This window comes from Vipera berus, assembly GCF_964194415.1.
Source record: "Vipera berus genome assembly, chromosome: 4".
Lineage (NCBI taxonomy): Eukaryota > Metazoa > Chordata > Lepidosauria > Squamata > Viperidae > Vipera > Vipera berus.
This window is the reverse complement of record NC_138206.1, coordinates 5,411,625-5,436,275: the sequence shown is the minus strand read 5'-3', so window position 1 is coordinate 5,436,275 and position 24,651 is coordinate 5,411,625. Positions and strand designations below refer to the sequence as shown.

Here is a 24,651-nt window from a genome sequence, read left to right as displayed (position 1 = left end):
CATCTCAGTGTTCAGTCCCTAATCCTAACCCTTTCTGGCTAAATCTAAGAATTCTACTTTTTTTTCTCTAATCACACAGTTTTCTAAGGGGGCTAGTCATCATTAGCCTCAAAGCCATCACACAAGCTGAATGTGTGTAAACCATAAATAATAGACCTAAAGTTAGAGCTGTTTCATTGTGCAACTTATTTCAGAATAATAGAATTTGAAGGAACCTTGGAGGCCTTCTAGTCCAACCCTTGCTTAGGCAGGAGACCCTATACTACTTCAGACAAATGGTTGTCCAGTCTCTTCTTAAAAACATCCAGTGATGTTTTGGTGGCAAGCTGTTCCACTGGTTAATTGCTCTAACTGTCAGGAAGTTTCTCCTTAGTTCTAGGTTGCTTCTCTCCTTGGTTAGTTTCTATCCGTTGCTTCTTGTCCTGCCTTCAGGTGCTTTGGAGACTAGCTTGACTCCCTCTTCTTTGGGGCAGCCCCTGAGAGATTGGAACACTGCTAACATGTCACCCCCTAGTTCTTCTTTTCTCTAAAGTAGACAATTTCCATGTAAATTGAAATAAGTAATCCAGGCAGGGATTTCAGCGAGGGCTTTGGGGTTCTTCAACCTGAAAGAGGGCAAGTCATCTTCCAGGAATCGGAAAGACTCCTGAGCATGTGCAGAGTGCATCTCGCTCAGCTGAGAACAAAAAGAGATGAAAAATTGTGGAGGATTTTTCAGGGTTTCCAATAAGTCTGGTTTTGAAGAGCAGGCAGTTGATAAATATACCAGGATTGCTTTTTGTTGTTGTTGTTGTTCCTCTCTCTACATTAAATATTGAGCATCAGCAGAGCAGCAGGTAACTGACCTTGGCATCCTGAAGGAGCTGGGCAAGTTTAGATTCAGATCCTGCCTGGATGGGGCACCACTAGGAAATCTCAAAGTGATAGACTAGAATTGAAAAAAAATCTGCCGAACACAGCAAGTCTCTTTAGTAATATCATCCTAGGAGTTGAGCTGAAGACCCAGGCAGTTCTTTCCTCATCCCCACCTTTGGGTCAATACTCAGATATACAGATAGTCCTCTACTTACAACAATTCATTTAGTGACCGTTCAAGGTTACATTGGCTCTGAAAAAGATGACCGTTTTTCACCCTTACGACCGTCGTTGCAATCCACATAGTCACGTGATCAAAATCCAGACGCTTGGCAACTGACTCATATTTACGACGGTCGCAGCGTCACGCGATCCCCTTTGGCAACCTTCCGACCAGCAAAGCCAATGGGGCAGCCGGATTCGTTTCACGACTGCATGATTCACTTTAACGACTGCAACCCATTGGTCGAACAGAGCGTTCCACACCACACACCCCCAGAGCTCATGTGATCCCCTTTTGAGAAAATCAACCGGCCGGGGGTGTGGGAGAAACCCGGATTCCCTTAACAACCGCGCTACTAACTTAACAACCGCAGAGATTCACTTCACAAGGGTGGCAAGGCCAGTCCTAAAAAAACGGGTGGAAATTCACTTCAGCGAGAGAAATTGGGGGCTCTCAATGAGGGCCACAAGTCCAGGACTGCCTCGACTGCTCCTGAATAGGGAGGCTCGATTAGAGAGACCCATCGACAAGTCAGATCACAAGGCTCAGCCCCTTTCCCCCACCCTCCCACCCCCATTCCGGTCCGCCTTAAACCCGGCCAGCCGCTCTCTTACCTGGGCGTAAGCGCTTCTCCCTCTCCGGCACGGTAAGGACCCACTCCGGAGCAAGCGTGCGTGGGAACGGTCCTGGGCTCCGAGCATCCCCCGGGGCGATCCCTTCTTGCTCCATCTTAAGGAAGTGGCTTCGGGCGGGTGGGGGAAGGGGGGGGAAAGAGAGAAGGGGGGAGGAAAAGGGAGGTCTCCCCACTCCCCTCCCTCCGTCTGCAGGCGCTTCGCAGGGGGAATCGATCGGGCGATCGCCTTCCGCCTGCCTGGCTGGCTGGCTGCTTGCGACGCCGGCTCGCTCCTCCTCTCTTTTGCAAAGCCCGGCTTAAGAGCGCCAGGAGCTGCGGCAGGCGGCGCCGGACCGCAGAGAGAACCCCTCCTTTGGAAGGGATCGGCTGGCGGCGCTCGTCTCTCGGACTGTCCGGCTGCCTGCCTGCTAGCTGATTTTCTCTTCTCGCCCCCGGGCACATCTGTCGCCAGGACGGTGCTCTCGTTTCTTATCTGTCCGTCCCTCCCTCTCTTTCTCCTCTCAAGATCGTTAGTGATTTAATTATCGGCTTTATAAAGACTCCCATCTCCCAAAAACGTGGCTGTGAGCGGCGTACATCTGGCCATTGACTACTTAGCATATTTCTCTCTCTCTCTCTCTCTCTCTCTCTCTCTCTCTCTCTCTCTCTCTCTCTCTCTCTCTCTCTCTCTCTCTCTCTTTTTTTTTTTTTTTTTCCACGAGGCACCTGGACTTTCTTTTTTTTCTTTGAAGATGTTTCGCTTCTCGTCCAAGAAGCTTCTTCAGCTCCATCCATCCATCTCATTACTCCTGTCACTTCTGATTTCTATCTTTCTTAATTTTCTCTTTCATTATCTATCTATCTATCTATCTATCTATCTATCTATCTATCTATCTATCTATCTATCTCATTACTCCTGTCACTTCTGATTTCTATCTTTCTTAATTTTCTCTTTCATTATCTATCATCTATCTATCTATCTATCTATCTATCTATCTATCTATCTCATTACTCCTGTCACTTCTGATTTCTATCTTTCTTAATTTTCTCTTTCATTATCTATCATCTATCTATCTATCTATCTATCTATCTATCTATCTATCTATCTATCTATCTATCTCATTACTCCTGTCACTTCTGATTTCTATCTTTCTTAATTTTCTCTTTCATTATCTATCATCTATCTATCTATCTATCTATCTATCTATCTATCTATCTATCTATCTCATTACTCCTGTCACTTCCGATTTCTATCTTTCTTAATTTTCTCTTTCATTATCTATCTATCTATCTATCTATCTATCTATCTATCTATCTATCTATCTCATTACTCCTGTCACTTCTGATTTCTATCTTTCTTAATTTTCTCTTTCATTATCTATCATCTATCTATCTATCTATCTATCTATCTATCTATCTATCTATCTATCTATCTATCTCATTACTCCTGTCACTTCTGATTTCTATCTATCTGTCTTCTCTTTCATTGTCTATCTATCCATCCATCCATCTATGTTACATAGCAGCTCATTTCACAAAAAGTGACTTTAGGCAGTGTATATTTATCTATGACCTACCTACCTCCCCCACCCCCACCCCTCTCTCTCTCTCTCTCTCTCTCTCTCTCTCTCTGTCACTTCCTCCCTCTCCCAAAATCTATCCTTTCATCGATTTACCCATCCATCTTTCTCTCCATTCAATACCTCTCTTCCTTTAGTCATCATCTACCCATCCCTCCCTCTTTCTCAATCTCTCTCTCGATGTCTGAAATGGTATAGGGTTTCCTGCCTTAGCAGGGGGTTGGACTAGATGACCTCCAAGGTCCCTTCCAACTGTATTATTATTATTATTATTATTATTATTATTATTATTATTATTATTATTATTATTATTATTATTATTATTATTATTATTATTATTATTATTATTATTATTATTATTATTATTATTATTATTATTATTATTATTTCTCTCCTTCCAGTTTCGCAACCCCAGCCTCGCGACCCCTTTAACGCCAGCGGATCTCTCGCTCGCTTTCCCCCAGAGAAAAGCCGGCCGGAGAGGCGCCGGAGAACTCCATTTCCCGAGAAGCCTTGCGCCCGGCCGGCTCTTCCCTCCTCCTCCTCCTCCTCCCCCCGCTCCCTCTCCCTCCTCCTCTTTCCAAAGCGGGCTTCCCTCCCACCGCTCACTCGCCTTCACCTTTTCCCACCGCGATCTCTTCTTCTCTCCTGCGCCGGAGTGACTGCGGATTGACAGACGGGGGAAGAAAAGGTAGGCGTTGCCACGGAGCCGGTGGAGGTGGGGGGGGGGGGGAAAGAGACGGAGGCTTGGGATCCTCCAATGAATGGGAGGCTGGCTCAGCACCAGGTGGGCCCCTGCAGGATGGCTTTCCGTGGGGTCTCCTCTCCCTTCCTGGGAGTTTTAGTGCCATCAAAGTTTGGGGTGTGTGTGTGTGCGTGTGTGTGCGTGCGTAAGGCGGAACGATCTGCAAAGGAGCAAGGCTGAACGGATGCAATCCAAATCCTTGGGATCGCAGTGCCCATCATCCACTCCCACCCCTGCCCGTTGCCCTTAGTCGCAGCATGCTTTTTTTTTCCCTGCACGGTGGGTAAATGTAGATTCTTTGGGGGAAATGAAAGACCTCAAGTAACTTACCACGCAGGAACCCTACAGCAAATGCAGGTAGTCCCTCGACTCGTTTAGTGACGGTTCAAAGTTACAAGGGCGCCGGAAAAAAGGGACTTGGAAGCGTGTTTCACACTTACGACCGTTGCAGCATCCCCGTGGTCAGGTGATCAAAATCCAGACGCTGGGCAACTGGTTCCTATTTATGACAGGTTGCAGAGTCCCCGGGGTGTGTGTGTGTGTGTGTGTCACGTGATCCCCTTTTGCCACCTTCCGACCAGCAAAGTCAATGGGGGGGAATCAGATTCGCTTAATGACCATGTGACCGATTTAACGACTGCAGTGATTCACTTAACGATTGTAGCAAGAAAGAGTAGAAAGTTTGGCCTCAGTTGTGAGGGTAAGTCAAGGTATAACCTGTAATTCCATACACTTTAAGGGCATGACAATTTACCTGCCTTGAAGGAAAAATACAGGTAATCCTCAATGTGCAAACAATCCATTTAGCGACCGTTTGTAGTTAGGATAGCACTGAAAAAAATGACTTGCGGTCGGTTCTCACACTTATGACAGTTGAGCTTCCCCATGGTCATATGATCAAAATTAGGGCGCTTGGCAACTTAGTTTTATTGATGGTGGTTGGGTTCCTAACCAGCTTCCTAACCAGCTTCCAACAAGCAAAGTCAATGGGGGAAGTCATAAGTCGAGGACCATCTATCAAGAGTATATGAATTATTATACAGAAATTAAGCTCATTCGTCATTATTCAGGGACAATTTCCATGCACTGAATCATTTATATATTAAGCTTCTGAGCACAAGTAAGTTGCTTATTCTTCTATTACTTTTCTACAGCAAGGGAACCCCATAAAGTCCATCTTAAGAGTCAGTTGCACCCACAAATGTGATGTGGCCCCATCCACTTTAGTGGCACTCTGCAGATTGGCTGAATTCCTGATCTTCCTTTTCCTTTCTTTCCTTTTATGGGCAAATATTTGTCTAAGGCACAGTTTTCTTAACCTGGGCAATTATAAGACGTGTGGAATTCTGGGAGTTCAAGTCCACACAGCTTAAGGTTGCTAAGGTTGAAAAACACCGGTCTAAAAGTATTGTTTGCTTAACTGGCAACCCGGATGGGTGGACTTCAGCTTCCAGAATTCTCTGCAATGCCCAAGGAATTCTGGGAATTGAAATCCACAGAGTTTAAGGTTGCTAAAGTTGAGAAACACTAGTCTAAAGTATTGTTTGCTTAACTGGCAACCCGGATGGGTGGACTTCAGCTTCCAGAATTCTCTGCAATGCCCAAGGAATTCTGGGAATTGAAATCCACAGAGTATAAGGTTGCTAGAGTTGAGAAACACCAGTCTAAAGTATTGTTTGCTTAACTGGCAACCCGGATGGTTGGACTTCAGCTTCCAGAATTCTCTGCAATGCCCAAGGAATTCTGGGAATTGAAATCCACAGAGTATAAGGTTGCTGAAGTTGAGAAACACCAGTCTAAAGTATTGTTTGCTTAACTGGCGACCCGGATGGTTGGACTTCAGCTTCCAGAATTCTCTGCAATGCCCAAGGAATTCTGGGAATTGAAATCCACAGAGTTTAAGGTTGCTAAAGTTGAGAAACACTAGTCTAAAGTATTGTTTGCTTAACTGGCAACCCGGATGGGTGGACTTCAGCTTCCAGAATTCACTGCAATGCCCAAGGAATTCTGGGAATTGAAATCCACAGAGTTTAAGGTTGCTAGAGTTGAGAAACACCAGTCTAAAGTATTGTTTGCTTAACTGGCGACCCGGATGGGTGGACTTCAACTTCCAGAATTCTTTACGATGCTCAAGGAATTCTGGGAGTTGAAGTCCAGAAGTTTGGAACAAAAACATTAGCAACAAAGCTTGAAGGAAAACAGCTATCCTTACCTTAACTGAAGCCCAGTAAATGTCATACAATTCCTAGTCTTTCACCTAGCATTAGTTATGTCTTAGGGATAATAATCTGCTTTTCAGACAATACTGGCTGTTCTCTCCCCCTTTCACAGGTTCTTGGAAACCCAGATGATGGCCCAAGCTAAGCAGTTTACACAAACCCTGATCCCTTGAAAGAAGATTGTTTGGTAAGACTTGTGGAGGGCTATATGCAATAAAACCCCTGCCGAGGTTTATTATAGTGGGACTTCAGAGTAAATTTCCATATGAATTTAGTTTGAATTTAAGGTTAGGGTGCACCTCAAAACATAAGCAGACCTGAAGCAGCCACATCCGACCTAGACCTAGAGCAATATTTTACCAATTTGGTAACTTTAAGTCTTCAATTCCCAGCATCCCAGCTGGATAGGGAATTCTGGGAGTTGAAGTCCACACGCCTTAAAACGACCAACTTTGAAAAACGTTGGTGTAGATTGCACAAGTTAATTGGGCAGCATACCAGTTTAATAAATTATTACGGTTGTTGCAGAGTCAGCCAGATGTTAAGGCTGGATTTGGCATTTTTATCCACCTATCAAGTCCTTCTCAAGGACCTGGGACGGGCAGATGTTGTTGTTCAATGGTGTTAGCCAGGGGTCTTGAAACTTAGCCCTTTTATGACTTGTGGACTTCAACTCCCAGAATTCCTCAGCCAGGCATGCTGGCTGAGGAATTCTGGGAGTTGAAGTCCACAAGTCATAAAAGGGCTAAGTTTGAAGACCCCTGGTGTTAGCTGTTCTAAGTAAAGCTGCCTTTTGCAATAGACTGATGGAGATTTTATCAATGCTGATGGTGTTCAAGTGGTATTCTGGTTGTTTGGGGATTGTACCCAAGGTGCATTATCTGTACTTTCTTTTGGCACAGGTGTTCTGTTTCTACAAGCAGTCCTCAACTTACAACATTTAGTGACAACTCAAAGTATCCCAAAGGTGCTGTTTCAGGAGGCAACTGGACTTCCTTGTTTTTCCTTTGAAGACGTTTCGCTTCTCATCCGAGAAGCTTCTTCAGCTCTGACTGGATGGTGAGGAATGGAAGGATTTATATTCCTTGCGGACAATTGGTCATTTGCATTCTTTTAGAGAGTCGTTGAGGCCACCTGGAGATCTGTCTGTGTTGATCTATACAACACAGTCCTTTCAACAGTTCCAAAAAGGCTCCACACGCATTTGCACCACTCAGGCAAATGAAAGAAGGCAAATGACCAGCTGTCTGCAAGGAGTACAAATCCTTCCATTCCCCCACCATTCAGTCAGAACCTGAAGAAGCTTCTGGGATGAGAAGCGAAACGTCTTCAAAGAAAAAACAAGAAAGTCCAGTTGCCTCCTGAAATAAAGCACTTTGGGGACAACCCTGACCTGGAGAACGGAGAATCTCCATTGACAATTCAAAGATACAACAGGCCTGGGAAAAACTGACTTATGACTGTTTTTCACACTTAACGACCGTTGCAGCATCCCCATGGTCATATGATCAGAATTCAGACCCTTGGCAGTTGACTCATATTTATGGTGGTTGCAGAGTCCTGGGGGGTCATGTGATCCCCTTTGCAACTTTCTGACAAGCAAAGCCCATGAGGAGTTCAGATTTCACTTAACAACCGTGTTATTAATTAACAACTGCAGTGATTCACTTAGTAGCTTTGGCAAGAAAAGCCATCCAATGGAGCAAAACTCTCTTCGCAACTGTCTCGCTTAGCCACAGAAATTGTGGGGTCAGTTGTGCTGCCTCTGTTTGCAGGTCTTTACATTTTGTGATTTTTCTCCAGTTGTTTCTCTAGGTAGAATAGAATAGAATAGAATAGAATAGAATAGAATAGAATAGAATAGAATAGAATAGAATAGAATAGAATAGAATAGAATAGAATAGAATAGAATAGAATAGAATAGAATAGAATAGAATAGAAAATATGGAATGGAATGGAATGGAATGGAATGGAATGGAATGGAATGGAATAGAATAGAATAGAATAGAATAGAATAGAATAGAATAGAATAGAATGGAATGGAATGGAATGGAATGGAATGGAATGGAATGGAATGGAATAGAATAGAATAGAATAGAATAGAATAGAATAGAATAGAATAGAATAGAATAGAATAGAATAGAATAGAATAGAATAGAATAGAATAGAAAATATGGAATGGAATGGAATGGAATGGAATGGAATGGAATAGAATAGAATAGAATAGAATAGAATAGAATAGAATAGAATAGAATAGAATAGAATAGAATATATGGAATGGAATGGAATGGAATGGAATGGAATGGAATGGAATGGAATGGAATAGAATAGAATAGAATAGAATAGAATAGAATAGAATAGAATAGAATAGAATAGAATAGAATAGAATAGAATAGAATAGAATAGAATAGAATAGAATAGAATAGAATATATGGAATGGAATGGAATAGAATAGAATAGAATAGAATAGAATAGAATAGAATAGAATAGAATAGAATAGAATAGAATAGAATAGAATAGAATAGAATAGAATAGAATAGAATAGAAAATATAGAATAGAATGGAACAGAACAGAATAGAATAACACAGCTGGAAGGGACCTTAGAGATCTTCTAGTCCAGCCCTCTGCTCAACCTATACCATTTCAGACAAGTGACTGTCCAGCCTCTTCTTAAAAACCTCCAGTGATGGAGCGCCCGCGATTTCTGGTGGCAAGCTGTTCCACTGGTTGATTGTCCTCACTGTTAGGAAGTTTCTCCTTAATTCCAGGTTGCTTTTCTCCTTGATTAGTTTCCATCCGTTCTTTCTTATCCTGCCCTCTGGTGCTTTGGAGAATAATTTGACCCCCTCTTCTTGGTGGCAACCCCTCAAATACTTCTTGGTCTTTCTAAACCGACTGGGATGTTGTGTGGAATGTACTGGTTTGTTTGAATTTTAAAGTACCAAAGCACTTTAGCCTGTTCAGGTTTTGCTTTGGTTTTTTCCTTATCAAAGAAGAAACAGTGCCCGTTGAGAACTTCAAAATGCATCGTGTTACTCGAAATAGAACGCACTCTTCTTCCTGAAAGTTGGCATCTTCATTGTGCGAGGGTGTGGGTGTGCCGAACTAAGTACTGACTTTTTTTTCAGCGCTTTAATTATCCAGCCAGCAATAGAAAAGATTTAAAGGCTATCGGCCATTCTGACTAGCAGGTATTTCAAAGTGGCTGGGATTTTTTTTCCCCCTAATCCTTGTAGAAATACTGGTTTTCTTCCTTCTGCACTTGCTCAACCGCCTTTTGTGTTTCTGCCGTAGCCCTTGTCTTATTTAGCGACCGTTTGAAGTTACAACGGCGCTGGAAAAAAGTGACTTAGGAATCGTTTCCCACAGGGCCGTTTCAGCATCGCCGTGGGCACGTGATCAAAATTTGAAGGCTTGGCAACTGACATGCACTTAACGACGATTGGAGTGTCCCCGGGGGTCACGTGATCCCCTTCTGCAAACTTCTGACAAGCAAAGTCAGTCTGGGGGAAGCCAGATTCACTTAACAACCGTCCTACTCGCATAACAACTGCGCTGATTCACTTAACAACGGTGGCAAGAAAGGTCGTAAAATGGGGCAAAATTCACTTCACAGCTGTCTTGCTTAGCCCCATCAATTTTGGGCTGAATTGTGAGCCTCAGTTGGTCAATATAGCCTCCTCCTCTAGATATTCCTTGACTTATGGCTAGAATTGGGAGCAAAATTTCTGCTGCTCAGTGCCTGATTTTATAAGCTTTTTTGGCCAACGTTGTTAAGCAAATCACAATACAGGCAGTCCTTGATTTACGATTGTAATTGAGCCCCAAAATTAGGTTGCTAAGTGGGACATTCGTTAAGTGAGTTTTAGCCCGTTTTACGACTTTTCTAGCCACAGTGGTTAAGTGGATCACTGCAGTTGTTCAGTTAGTAACACTGCTGTTAAGTGAATCTGGCTTCCCCCATTGAGTTTGCTGGTCAGGAGGTTACAAAAGGGGATCCCGGGATCCTGTGATCACTATTTGTGACCTTCCAACCAGCAAAATCAATAGGGGGGAAGCCAGATTCACTTAACAATGATGTTACTAACAACCGCAATAATTCACCACGGTGGCAAGGAAAGTCGTAAAACGGAGCAAGGCTGACTTAACAAATGTCTCACTTAATGACAGAAATATGGGGCTCGATTGTAGTTGTAATTCGAGGACTACTTAAAATTCAAATCTTACTTCTTATCCATACACATACAGCCACACACACACACACGCGCGCACACACACACAGAGGCCTTCTGGTGCAACGAGCTGAGAGAATCTCACTTTTCTACCGGAGGAACAGTGGAAACCTCTGGATGATTGTGCAACAGACCAGTTTGGTCACAAGTTGTTTGCTTGTGATCTCACACAATCCTGGCTTCGTAAAAATGCCTGGAATTCAACCTGTGACTTTTACCAACCTTTTTTTTATTAAATTACAGTTTGTCCTGTAACAGAGGTCACCAACCTTTGTCGGTTGGCCGACCGGAGGAAAAGGGAGGGGGAAGCATTTTACAGACGCGTGTGAGCCCGCGCTTATGGGGCCGCGCACATGTGCGCGCCGCAAACGGGGCGGCGCTAGTGCCGGCGTGATACTCACTAGCCCTGCCCTGTTTTTATGTGGCGCAGTGCCTTGTTTCTGTGCCCTGAGGCACAGCGGCGGCCATTTTTGCACCTTGCAGTGTGGCAGTGGCCCATTTCCGTGCCCCGCGGCACAGCATCATCCATTTTTGCGCCTTGCAGCACAGCTGTGGCGTCTTGTTTTTATGTGCTGAGGCGGCGCTGCGGCAGCCCGTTTTTGCAGCTGTGGCATGGTGTTGTCTTGTTTTCACAGCTGTGGTGGCATCCCATTTTCGCACCCTGAGGCGCGGTGGTGGCATGTTTTTGCGCTCCGAGGCTGCGGTGCTAGCAGAAGTGAGGTGGTGGGCACGCACACGCACAGACACTGGGCCGGACCGCAGCCCTGAGGTTGGGGACCCCTGTCCTATAATGTGTAAAATCTGTGGAAATCAAGTTATGCCTGCTGGAGGATGACATCGGGGCCCGCCAATTGGAAGAGGGCAATACAGGCAGTCCTCAGTTTACGACCACAATTGAGCCCAACATTTATGTTGCTAAGTGAGACATTTGTTAAGTGAGTTTTGCCCCGTTTTAGGACATTCCTTGCCACAGTTGTTAAGTGAATCACTGCAGTTGTTAAGTTAATAACACGGTTGTTAAGTGAATTTGGCTCTCCCCGTTGACTTTGCTTGTCTGAAGGTTGCAAAAGGGGATCACCTCACCCCGGGATTCTGCAGCTGTCATAAATATGAACCAGTTGCCAAGTGTCTGAATTTTGATCACGTGACCATGGGGATGCTGCAAAGGTTGTAAGTGTGAAAAATGGTCATAAGTTCCTTTTTTTCAGTGCCGCTGTAACTGACCGGTCACTAAATGAAGTGTTGTAAGACGAGAGCTACTTTTACTTGGAAACTAATCACCTGTATGGCTGTTCTATATTCTTGAAAATATAAATATACCCACCGCATAATATCTCTTCCTTCCCTAACTGTCATTTGGGTAGGAAACACACAAACATATTTTTAGACACATTTTTTTCTGCATTTTTTTTAAAGCAAAAAAGACTTTGGCTTTTAGCTGTTTTCGAAGCGTCTGATGTTTAAGCTGATAAATTTTTAACCCCAGATTGAGGATTAAAGGCAGTGGGGGGGGGGAACAAAACCTTTTTTTAAAAAAATAGGACAAAAAGTTATTTAAGGAAGCTTCCAGAAGCTGCAAATGCTCCAACACTGGAAGTTTTTAAGAAGAGACTGGACAGCCGTCTGAAATGGCATAGGGTTTCCTGCCTGAGCAGGGGGTTGGACTAGATGACCTCCAAGATTCTTTCCAGCTCTATTCTGATAGATTGGGAGCTGGGAATTCCCAATTTAAATTTAACTCCGGTGCCTGAGTTATATGGGCAACAATATATAGGTACATAAATTTTCAAATAAAAGAAAACAAGAATATATGCAAACAAAAATGAAAACAATGAAGTTTATTTATTTATTTATTTATTTGATTTGTATACCGCCCTTCTCCCTAAGGAGAAGGTTAAAGTTAAAACAATCAGTGGAACAACCTGCCTCCAGAAGTTGTGAATGCTCGAACACTGGAGGTTTTAAAGAAGAGACTGGACAGCCGTTTGTCTGAAACGGTATAGGGTTTCCTGCCTGAGCAGGGGGTTGGACTAGATGACCTCCAAGATCCCTTCCAGCTCTATTCTGATAGATTGGGAGCTGGGAGTTCCCAATGTAAATTTAACTCCGGTGCCTGAGTTTTATGGGCAACAATATATAGGTACATAAATTTTCAAATAAAAGAAAACAAGAATATATGCAAACAAAAATGAAAACAATGAAGTTAAAACAATCAGTGGAACAACCTGCCTCCAGAAGCGGTGAATGCTCCAACACTGGAGGTTTTTAAGAAGAGACTGGGCAGCCGTTTGTCTGAAATGGGATAGGGTTTCCTGCCTGAGTAGGGGGTTGGACTAGATGACCTCAAAGGTCCCTTCCAACTTTACTACTACTACTACTATCATCATCATCATCATCATTACCATTGTCCTTGCTTCAGAGCAGAAAACCTCAAAATTTGGAACAGATGGATGTTAATCTAATTCCACATACTGTAATATTATTACCCCGTTTTTATTATGAATATAACAACCCCAATTCAAGGGTACAGGGCAGGATCCCATCGACCCGCAGCCTCTGAAAAGCAGGACAGCAAAAAAAAAAATAGCAGCCAAAATTCAATTAAAAGCCTCCGCGAAAGAAGACATTTTGAGCTGCTGTCGGAAACGTGCAAGCAGCTTGTCGCCAGCCGTACGTTAACCAAGAGCGATCGCAGAACTGGGGGAGTGGCAGAAAAAAAACCCCCACAAAACCTCCACTTTGCCACATAGAAAATCACTGCAAAAAGGTTGTGTGGTTTGTGACAGGGCAATCTCTGGCACGTTTTAAAGATCGGATTAATATATAACTATAAGGCTCTCAAATGTCAGCACAGCCCCCTTGAATTTGCAAAGTGGCAACTCCTGAGCATAATATAGTCCTGGACTTAACAAGGCTAATTGGGAGCAGGGTCTCCATTGCTAAGCGAGGCGGTTGTTAAGTGAGTTTTGTCCCATTTTACGACCTTACTTGCTGCAGTGGTTAAGTGAATCTTTGCAGTGGTTGAGTTAGGGGCGCGGTGGTTGAGTGAATGTGGCTCCCCCTTGACTTTGCTTTTGGGAGGGTCGCAAATAGCCATTTTGTGGCTCTGGAAGGCTGCAAATGTCGGCTGCCACGTGGGGCAGCTTAAAACTGGGCGTGACTCAATTAACAAGCACCTTGCTTAGCAACAGAAATTCCAGTCCCAATGTTGTCGTAAGTCAAGGACGACCTGGAGTGCATTCGGGGGTTTTCCTCTCCCTGCAAAAAAATGAATTAATATAATTTGATCTTTCTTTCTTCTCTTTCTTTCTTTCTTTCTTTCTTTCTTTCTTTCTTTCTTTCTTCTTTCTTTCTTTCTCTTTCTTTCTTTCTTTCTTTCTTTTTCTTCTTTCTTTATTTCCTTCCTTCCTTTCTCTTTCTTTTCTTTCCTGCCTGCTTTCTCTCCTTCCTTTCCTTCCTTCCTTCCTTCCTTCCTTCCTTCCTTCCTTCCTTCCTTCCTTCCTTCCTTCCCTCTTGCTTGCTCACTTGCCTTCCTTCCTTCTTTCTTCCCTCCCTCCCTTCCTTCTCCTAGATCTGCTTCGTTTCCAGCCATGTCAGAACCCATAACGCTGAACGTTGGCGGGAAGCTCTACACGACGTCCCTCTCCACTTTGACCAGCTTTCCAGACTCCATGCTGGGCGCCATGTTCAGCGGGAAGATGCCCACCAAAAGAGACAGCCAAGGCCACTGCTTCATTGACCGAGACGGCAAAGTGTTCCGCTACATCCTCAACTTCTTGAGAACTTCTCACTTGGACCTTCCTGAGGACTTCCAAGAAATGGGCCTGCTTCGACGGGAAGCGGACTTTTACCAGGTCCAACCGCTCATTGAGGCTCTACAAGAGAAGGAAGTGGAGCTCTCTAAAACCGAGAAGAACGCGATGCTCAACATCACCTTGGATCAGAGGACACAAATCGTTCATTTCACTGTCCGGGAAGCTCCTCAGATCTACAGCTTGTCCTCTTCTAACATGGAGGTGTTCAGCGCCCACATCTTCAGCACCTCCAGTTTGTTCCTCAAACATCTGGGTTCCAAACTTTACTACTGTTTCAATGGCAACCTGGCCTCCATCTGTAGCTACTTAGAAGACCCCTATCATGTCACCTTGGACTGGGTGGCCAGCGTGGAAGGTCTCCCCGAAGAGGAATACACCAGGCAGAACTTAAAGAGGTTGTGGGTCCTGCCCACCAAGAAGCAAATTAACAGTTTCCAGGTCTTTGTGGAGGAAGTGCTGAAGATCGCCATGAGCGATGGCTTTTGCGTGGACTCCTCTCATCCACACACTGCCGATTTTATGAATAATAAGATTATACGGCTGATTCGTTACAAATAGGCAGAACTCCTTCGGCAGCCGGCCATCTCTCGTTGCGTCGTTGCGTCGTGTCACAAGCCACAGCCTGGAGCTGACTTTGCAAATCATGTTCTAATCCAGACCTTAGTTCTAACTGGAGGTCAGGCTAGTTTTCCACTTAAAAGACTAACCCGGATTTGCTAAAACTGCAAACAGGAATGTGTTGGATTTTTGTGTGGGAATTAGGTAGGCCTCTTGCCCCATAGAAATTGGTGATTCACCTTCAGGAGACATTCATGAAGGAAGCCCACTTACAGGTAGTCCTCAACTTATAACGATTCGCTTAGTGGCCGTTCAAAGTTTCAACAGCACTGGGGGAAAAAAGTGACTTATGGCCGTTTTTCACACGACCATTGTAGCATCCCCATGGTCACATGATCAAAATTCAGCCGCTTGGCAACTGACTCGTATTTATGACAGTCGCAGTGTCCCGGGGGTCATGTGATCTCCTTTTGCAACCTTCTGACTAGCAAAGTCAATGAGGAAGCCGGATTCACTTAACAGCCGTGTTTCTAATTTAGCGATTCACTTAACAACTATAGCAAGAAAGATCGTAAAATGGAGCGTTTAACAACTGCTTTGCTTAGCAGCAGAAATTTGAGGCTCAGATATGGTCGTAAGAATTCTGCCCGTATTCTTGTGTGCCCGTGTTAGCTTTGGCAAGAGAAGTGTTTTGAATTCAGAAGGTTTTCACTTGAAAACAGATGTATTTCTTAATTATTTGTTAAATATTTTGATGGTCACGAGTCTCCCAGAAGATGCTCGGGATAGCAAACCAGAATTCACAATACAATTTAAATTAAAAACTACAGGTAGTCCTTGATTTACGACCACAATTGAGCCCCAAATTTCCTTTGCTAAGCACGGCAGTTGTTAAACGGCCCATTTTATGACCGTTTTTTCCACAGCCATTAAGTGAATCACTGCAGTTGTTAAATGAATTATTTGTTAAGCAAATCCACTTCCCCCTTGACTTTGTGTCAAGGTATTGATTAAACAGCCAACAGCTTATGTAATGTAAGATGTAAGATATAATGTAATGATGGGAATGACCCAGCAGGGTCTGTGTCTCTTTAAGAACCTTGTATAAAGGGAAGACTCTGCTGATGTGTTCTCTCGCATCCGTTTCCTGCTGTAATTGTGGTTTGTTGGCTCCTGCTGTATTAACATGTGTATGTATATTGTTCCTGGTGTTTGATATTGTAGATAGTGTAAGATAAATCACCATTTAATACAAACCATTGTTTACTGTGTTCACTCCGGGGTTACCTCAGCGCAATAAAACTATGCACACTTTGACACTTTGCTTGTCAGAATGTCTCAAAAGGTGATCACATGACCCTGGGATACTGCGACCGTCATAAATATGAGTCAGTTGCCAAGCATGTGGAACGTTGACCACGTGGCCATGGGAAATGCTGCAAGGGCCGTGAAAAAAGCATCATAAGTCACCTTGGCGACGTAACTAAGGTCCCTAAATGAATATTTGTAAGTTGAAGACTACCTGTATTGAAATGAAGAAACAGGATTGAGACATAATAGTCATTCCATACTAAGGTTTTGGTTTTTTTTAAAATGCTCAAATGATGGGTGAGGTTGGAGACAACTTGAAATACTTCTGATAAGATTGGAACAGCCTGTTTCGAATTCATAATAGTTTGACACAGGTAGTCCTCGAGTTACAACCACAACTGAGTCCAAAATTCCAGTTGCTAAGTGAAATATTTGTTAAGTGAGTTTTGCTCCATTTTACAACTTTTCTTGCCACAGCGGTTAAGTGAATCATTGCCTTTGTTAAGTTGGAGTTAAGTGAATCTGTTAAATGAATCGTTAACTTAATTGTTGTTAAGCAAATCGGTCTTCTGCATTGACTTTGCTTGTCAGAAGGTCGCAAAAGGGGATCACCTGAGCCCGGAACACTGCGACTGTCATATATATGAAGCAGTTGCCAAGCATCTGAAATTCTGATCACGTGACCATGGGGATGCTGCAACCGTCGTGTGAAAAATGGTCACAAGTCACTTTTTTCAGTGCCGTTGTAACTTTGGTCGCTAAATGAACTGTTATAAGTTGAGGACGGCCTGTATCAGGCCTGAGTAGATCAGACTCCCGCTGATCTGTTTGAAGGCCAAAATATTGGCTTTGTTGCCCAGCAACACAACATCTCCTCATCCCTCCTCAGGTGGCTTCCCCACATTAACAACAAAAAATGTCAGCCCAAAATCCCTCTCAGTCTTTTGTGTTCTTCACTTTTGGCTGCTGTACACAAAATATCCCGCCAAAAAACCCAGTGATTTTCATTTAAGTTTGGGAAGGCTACTTAAAATCTGCAAATGTTGTCTTGTCTCTTACATGTAGTCTTCAACTTACCACCACTTAGTGACCTTTCAAAGTTACAACGGCGCTGAAAAAAAAGTGGTTTACAGCCAGGGCTCACATTGATGACCGCCACAGCCATCCCCACGGTGACATGATCAGAATTCATGCAGTTGATGTGTATTTAGTTGCGGCATTGTATCCTCTCCGTTTGTGCTATTCCGGGTTGGGTTCCAGCAAGCAAAGCCAGTAGGGGAATTTGGATTTGCTTAATGACCAGGTAATTCACTTAATGACTGCAGTGATTTGCTTCGAAATTGAATCGCTGTAGTTGTTCAGTGAATCCAAAAAGGTCGTAAAATTGGGCCTCTAACTTATCAACTGCCTTATTTAGCGACAGAAATTCGGGTTCCAATTGTAGTCTTAAGTTGAGGACTACCTGACCTGGTTATTGCACTTTATTAGCAAATAAGCTATGGTTAAACACCTGAATACAGAGGTAGGCAACCAACAGGATGTTGTGTGTGTGTGTGTGTGTGTGTGTTATTTACACTCAGTTGTGTAATTTACCAGCCCTGCCCAAAACAGATTTCACCTCCATCTTTTCCAGCAATGTTTCTATCATTGGTTTAGCTCCCGGAGGTTAAAAATCAGAGTTATAAAGGAAGTTAAAAATCAGATTCCTGTAGCCGCTGAGGAGAAATTTTTTTCCTCCAACATGGCTTCATGTTTGAACCAAGCCATGATCCTCATCCTGGGGAAACATTGCATGTTTCATGGGTGTTTTTAGCTTGCTGGATCAAAGGGAAAGATGGAGATAACGTCACACTGATTCTGAGGCTGTATTCCTGTTGGATTCTGTAACAATATGGAAATAATTTCCATTGTTTAGCTTCTCAACTTCCCATCTAATCAATAGCCTGAAATTCTCAGGTGGTCCTCTATCAAAGTACAGGTCATCCTCAACCACAGTGGAACCCAAAATTTCTGTTCCTAAGTGAGACATTTCTTAAGTGAGTTTTGCCCCATAAAAAAGCCATTTTATGACCTTTTTTGCCATGATTGTTAAGTGAATCACTGTAGTTCTTCAATTAGTGAACGGTTGTTGAGTGAATTTGGCTTTTCCCCCTGGACTTTGCTTGTCAGAAGGTCGCAAAAGGGGATCACGTGACCCTAGAACACCGCAACGGTCATAAATACGAGTCAGTTGCCAAGCATCTGACTTTGGATCAGAGGACCAAGGGGATGCTGTAGTGGTTCTAAGTGTGAAAAACAGTCATAAGTCACATTTTTCAGTGCCGTTGTAACTTGGAATGGTCACTAAACAAACTGTTGTAAGTAGAGGACTGTCTGTACTAACCAAGGTAGCCCTGCTAAGTTTTGAGATCAGCAAAGGTCAAGTTGATCAGACTTTCTCAACCATGTCAACTTGAAGGTGGGTGGACTTCAACTCCCAGAATTCCCCAGCCAGCACTGAGTTAAATGATGTTTTTGAAATCTTTTCTACTAAATGAGATTGTTGCTTTTCACCGTGGTGACCCCACCAGCCTATCCTTCCATCAGTTATACCTATATTTATTTATGATTGCCAGTGGATTACAGAATGAAATGCGGCATTACCAGCGGCAGCGAAACTAAATTATTTCCCAACGAAATACGTAGCATCTTGCAATTTATTCATCCTCGCGGAGGCTGGTCCAACTATGTTCTTGGCGTTTGCTTTGCTTTGCTTTTCCCTTGCATGTCGCGTCACGTTGAAGCACTTCAAGCCAACGTTTGCAATCCAGGCGTAAGAATTCTCCTTCTCGGTTATTCAACTCATACTTAGTTGGGAAGAATCCAGACCGCGCTTTGTTTTTATTTTTCTGCCTTCGAGTCAGTTTTGACTCGTGGCGAAAACTGTCCTTGCAGTTTTCTTGGCAAGATTTTTCAGAAGTGGTTTGCCATTGCTTCCTTCCTTTGGCTGAGATAGAGTGACCGGCCCAAGGCTTTCATGCGTAAGGCAGGATTAAAACTCACCATCTCCTGGTGATTTGGTTTAAAGTTATCTAACTGGCTTTCATGCCTAAGGCGGGACTAGAACTCACAATCGCCTGTTGATTGTCCCAAAGTTATCTAGCTGGCTTTCGTGCCTGAGATAAGACTAGAACTCACAATTGCCTGGGGATTGGCCCAAAGTCATTCAGCTGGCTTTCATGCCTAAAGTGGAACTAGAACTCACAGTCTTCTGATAATTGGCCCAAAGTCACGCAATAAGCTCTCATTCTTAAGACAGAACTAAAACTCACCATCTCCTGGTGATTGGTTTAAAGTTATCCAACTGGCTTTCATGCCTAAAACGAGACTAGAACTCGCTATCTCCTGGTGATTGGCCCAAAGTCCACCAGCCAGCTTTCATGCCTAACTAGAACTCACTGTCTCCTAGTTTCTAGCGGCTAGCCTGATGCCCTTATTGCTACAATACCGTATTTTCCGGCGTATAAGACGACTTTTTAACCCATGAAAATCTTCTCAAAAGTCGGGGGTCATCTTGTACGCCCAGTCTTATACGCCGGAAAATACGGTAAACAGAATTATTAGCCTTGGAAATTTCCTTACGGCTGTAGAATTTCCACATTTTAAGTGGTGATTTTCCGGTACTTAAATATGTCACACTTTTTTAACAAGGTAAAGAGGCCTTCCGATTGAGCTGGAGAGGACATCTATGGAGTTTTCCAGTGTTTGTGGAAGTGCCTGATTTCCTTAGAAAGGGTTTTTTTTTATTTCCAGGTTTTACCAACAGGTAGTTCTTAACTTCCCATGGCTTAGCTACTCAGAGAGCTGAATTAATTCTTACAGGTAATCCTCCAGTTACGACCACAACTGAGCCCAATATTTCTGTTGTTAAGCGAGACAGATGTTAAGTGAGATTTGACCTATTTTACAACTTTTCTCGCCACTGTTGTTAAGTGAATCACTGCAGCTGTTAAGTTAGTAATGGTGGTGAAGTGAATCTGGCTTCCCCCATTGACTTTGCTTGTCGGGGGGTCACAAAAGGGGATCACGTGATCCTGGGACACTGGAACCGTCATAGGTACTTGCCAGTTTCCAAGCGTCTGAATTTTGATCATGACCCCAGGGAGGCTGCAATGGTCTTAATGTGAAAAATGGTCATAAAACGCTTTTTTAAAATGCCATTGTAACTTTGGTCATTAAACAAATGGTTGTTAAGCCGAGGACTACCTGTATTTATTTTTTTCAGAATATGCTAATTTACACAACTATTCTTGAGGCTCCAAGAGCAATGGAGCCTTTTGTCTTTCATCCTTTGCCAAAACTTGGGAAATCCCGACAGGCAAATACCTCAGACAGGTTTAATTTGCCACTGACCGGCAAATTATGTTGCTTCTGTAACAGCATTCCAACATCAAATAAAATTGTAATTCAACTTTGCAAGTGGTTGAAGCCTTTTAGCTAACTCTGAAATCTCAGAATCACAAAGTTGAATTATCACAAGATTTAATAATTACACATGGTTCCAAGAAGTCTTTTTATTACTGGCACCTGTGGAGTGCCTGCTAAAATGCTTTGGTTTAGCAAATGTCTATGGAGGTTCTCCGTCATCCAGGTCATGGTTGTCCCAAAGGTGCTTTTTCAGGAGGCAACTGGACTTCCTTGTTTTTCTTTGAAGTCGTTTCGCTTCTCATCCAAGAAGTTTCTTCAGCTCTGACTAGATGCAATCCTTCCATTCCCCACCATCTAGTCAGAGCTGAAGAAGCTTCTTGGATGAGAAGCGAAGCGTCTTCAAAGAAAACTCCTATCATGTCACCTCTTAGACCAGTGGTAGGCAACCTTGGCTCTTTTATGACTCGGTGGACTAAAACTCCCAGAATTCCTGAGCCAGCGTGACTCAGCTTGGAAACTCCCTTTTCCCTCAGCATGGCTGGCTCAGGAATTCTGGGAGTTGAAGTCCACGAGTCATAAAAGAGCCAAGGTTGCCTACCCCTGCCCTAGACCTTCTTTTCATTAAACTAGACATACCCAATTCCAGCAACCGTTCTCCGTATGTTTTAGCCTCCAGTCCGCTGATCATCCTTGTTGCTCTTCTCTGCACTCTTTCTAGAGTCTCAACATCTTTTTTACATCGTGGGGACCAAAACTGGATGCTGCATTCCAAGTGTGGCCTTACCAAGGCATTGTAAAGTGGTATCAACACTTCCCGTGATCTTGATTCTATCCCTCTGCATTAACAGAGGGATAGAATCAAGATTTTTAGGGGTGTGCCTTGCCCCAAAACTAGGGCTTATTTTTGGGATAGGGCTTATATTAGGCCCACCCCCCAAAATCAAGCTAGGGCTTATTGTTGGTGTAGGTAGGCCTTACTTTTGGGGATACAAAGTGTCACTGCACGTTTTTTTTTGTTCGTCAGAAAGTTCATTTCTAACTGTACATTTTCCCCTGCTCTCTGCACCTGTTGTGATAACTTATCTGGTAACCATAGTGAATCCCATATGACTAGCTATGTTATGGTTTCAGTCTGTTTCTTGCGCATGTCTAGAGAAAGTTCTGAGTTGTTATCTGTATTGTTTTTTTCTCTTTGCTGTTACTGACTATTACGTTAGGATGTAGTGAGCTAGCTCTGTATAATATATATTTAGTTTTTATATTATATATTAAGTAAAAGGTATTTAGTAAGATTATGCGTCGTGTTTTTCTTGCCTTCCTGCAAGCATATCATGCATTCTCTGAAGCACGGTCCGTCGCCCTCTACAAAGGTGATTTTTACCTTGACATTTTGGTATCGAGGATGGTTTGATTTATGTTTTTGGAGATGCATGTTTCTGCGGCTGTTATCAGTTAGTTAGTGCTAGTGAGGCAGCGGTGATTAACTGCTGAAACATGTCAGGAAGGAAGCCACGGCTAAAAAGGAGTCTTTCTGTGGGCCAGCTCCCTTCAACTTTAAGAACTCCGATAGCTTCGGCCACACGCCTTGGAGAAGACGCACCTGCTCCTGTCGACGATGCAAGGTCAGTCACTCCTTTTTCTACTTTTCCAAGCTCCCTGGCAGCTGTTTTTGGAAATGTTCACACTCCAGGGGCTCAAGATGAATTTCAAAGGCTTGGAGCGAAACCTAAAGTTCAGCCAAAGAAAATTTCTTCTGCTCCTTCAAGCCCCAAGCAAACTATGCGAGATAGGGCTATGCAAGGCTACTGTGAACAAATTGGGGTTTTTGAAAGGCGTTTGCAGCAGGCAAAGAAATATGTGTCAATGGTTCAGCAATATGAGAGGAATTATGAGCATGAACCGGCCATATTGCCACACCCACAAGGAGAAGCCATATTGCCTCCTTCTTCCCCAAAGCCTAAGTCACGCCCATCATTGAGTGTCATGCAAGACGAATGGGAACCGGAGGCTCCTATGTCACATGATTATGGGCTGTCTCAAAGGACATACAGAGCCACAGTGATGCCTGAAGCAAATGTTATAGCACCATCTACTGGTGAAGCTGCATTAAGACATGAATTGGAGCTCTCACTCTCGCAATTGTCTATGGAGGAGTCTTTGCTCAGAGATACAAGATTTCTGCCATTATCTGAGGCTCCAGTCCCTGATGGTGCTAGGATTCCTGTTACTATTGCTTCTCCTGTTAATATTGCTTCTATGCAAGCCCCTCTACCTGGCAGAGCACAGCCATATTTAACCCACATGCAATTGCCACCGGGTTCTTATATGCGAAGGCCAGTGTCATCTGCAGATTATGCTAATGCACCAGCCCCAGCGCCAGCGCCTCCTGCTGGCCAGGGTGGAATAGCAGCTCAAAGACAGGCACAGCCAGCACCAAGACTACCGGCAGCTTCAATGCAACTGCCGCATGTCCAGGCACAGACGCCACTGGTGCCCCCTGCAGGTTATGGTCGGATTGCACAACCTGCACAGCCAGTACCTCAATTGTATATTCCTCATCAAACACCTTCCATTGTACCACTGACTGGTGACTCAAAATTAAAGAAGTCAGGACAGAATTACAGGGCATGGGTCAGTGAGGTTGGACTTCTGTTACGCAGAGAAGGTACTCACATGATGGTGTTTAATCCTCCTGCCCAGCCATGGACCCCTGACATATGGGACTTGGATAATAGAGCATGCACAACTTTATTGATGTCAATGGACACTGAATTGCAGCTCACGTTTTCACAAGATGCAACTGCCCAACAAATTTGGACTCAGTTAGAGGCATGTTATCGGCCTACATCAATTGAGTCTACATGTTTACTTTTGTCTGAGTTCCATGGTTCCAGATTAAAACCTGGTGAACATATTGGAGCACATTTGACTAAAATGAAAGGTATTAGAAAAGAACTGGGTGAAAAAGGCTATCCTATTGATGATTTTCAAATGATCAGCATTATCATCAATTCTTTGAATCATGAGTGGAAAGATGCTATTTCCAAGATTAATCAAGTGCCTATTGCTCAACGCACAGTGGATCATGTATGCAGAATTTTAGCCGAAGAAGAGGCACTTATGCAAGCTGCACCACATTTAAGGGAACCACCTGCATCAAGAGCTTCAGCGAGGCGTGCCTTCCGTGGAAGGACTTACGTTCCAAGAATGCCAAGATGCTACATCTGCAATCGTGTGGGACATGCCACCCGGGATTGTCCCCAACGAGTTCCAGCGCCCGTCACGTACCAGCCCAGAGGAACAGATTCCAGAGGAGGCAGAGGTAGAGGCGGACGACAAAGTCGTGGTCGTGGTTCCAGGCGTGATCCACAAGCTCCACTTGTCACATTGGTTGTAACCAACGATCCACAGCCTCAACCAGAGTATGACAGACGACTTCTTTGGACTTTGGACAGCGGAGCAGCATTACATGTTACCTACAGAAAAGAGCTTTACACTGAGATGCACGAGCCTGAACCTGAACTTCGTGAACTTTACTCTTTTTCCAATCATCCTGTTCAGGTCATGGGAAAAGGAACTGTCTACATTGAAGAGCTCGGTGCTCTCATTCCAAATGTTTACTATGTTCCGTCTGCCAGTAGTAATTTGCTTAGTCAGAGTCATTTGTCTAGGTTTTCTCATTTTCAGGTCCACCATCTTGAAAAAGCAAGTTATATAGTCAAAGACGGAGATATTGTTGCTGAAACCATGTTGATTGGTGGTGTTTATTACTTAAAACCAAAGTCTAAGCAGCAAGAGCAGGCAAGTATACACGTTCCAAAAAGCACAGGCCCAGAGAGAGACGTCCCAGAGAGAGATCCTGTTGCTACTCCAAAGGTTCCTAATAATGATAAAAAGACAAAAAAGACACAGGTTGCTCACAGCAAGCCTGGGGTTCCTAATAAAAATGCTAATGTTGAGAATTCACTAACAGGTAAACCTTTGCATTCCAGGTGTATCCATAAGTGGCACAGAAGATTGGGTCATGCCAGATTCCGTGTTCTGAAGAAGATGCCAGAGTTTGCAAGAGGTTTGGATCTAAAGGGGTGTAAG

The 24,651-nt window shown here is 43.7% G+C and overlaps 1 protein-coding gene across 1 annotated transcript; it reads left to right on the top strand.

The window, feature by feature from the left end:
- Nucleotides 1–14,035: 14,035 nt before the first annotated feature.
- KCTD21 (potassium channel tetramerization domain containing 21) lies at nucleotides 14,036–14,841 on the top strand (the record flags this gene model as incomplete). Its single annotated transcript, XM_081326504.1, has 1 exon — nucleotides 14,036–14,841. The coding sequence occupies exon 1, from the start codon at nucleotides 14,059–14,061 to the stop codon at nucleotides 14,839–14,841; it is 783 nt and encodes a 260-aa protein (XP_081182630.1). The 5' UTR covers nucleotides 14,036–14,058.
- Between the last annotated feature and the right edge of the window lie 9,810 nt (nucleotides 14,842–24,651).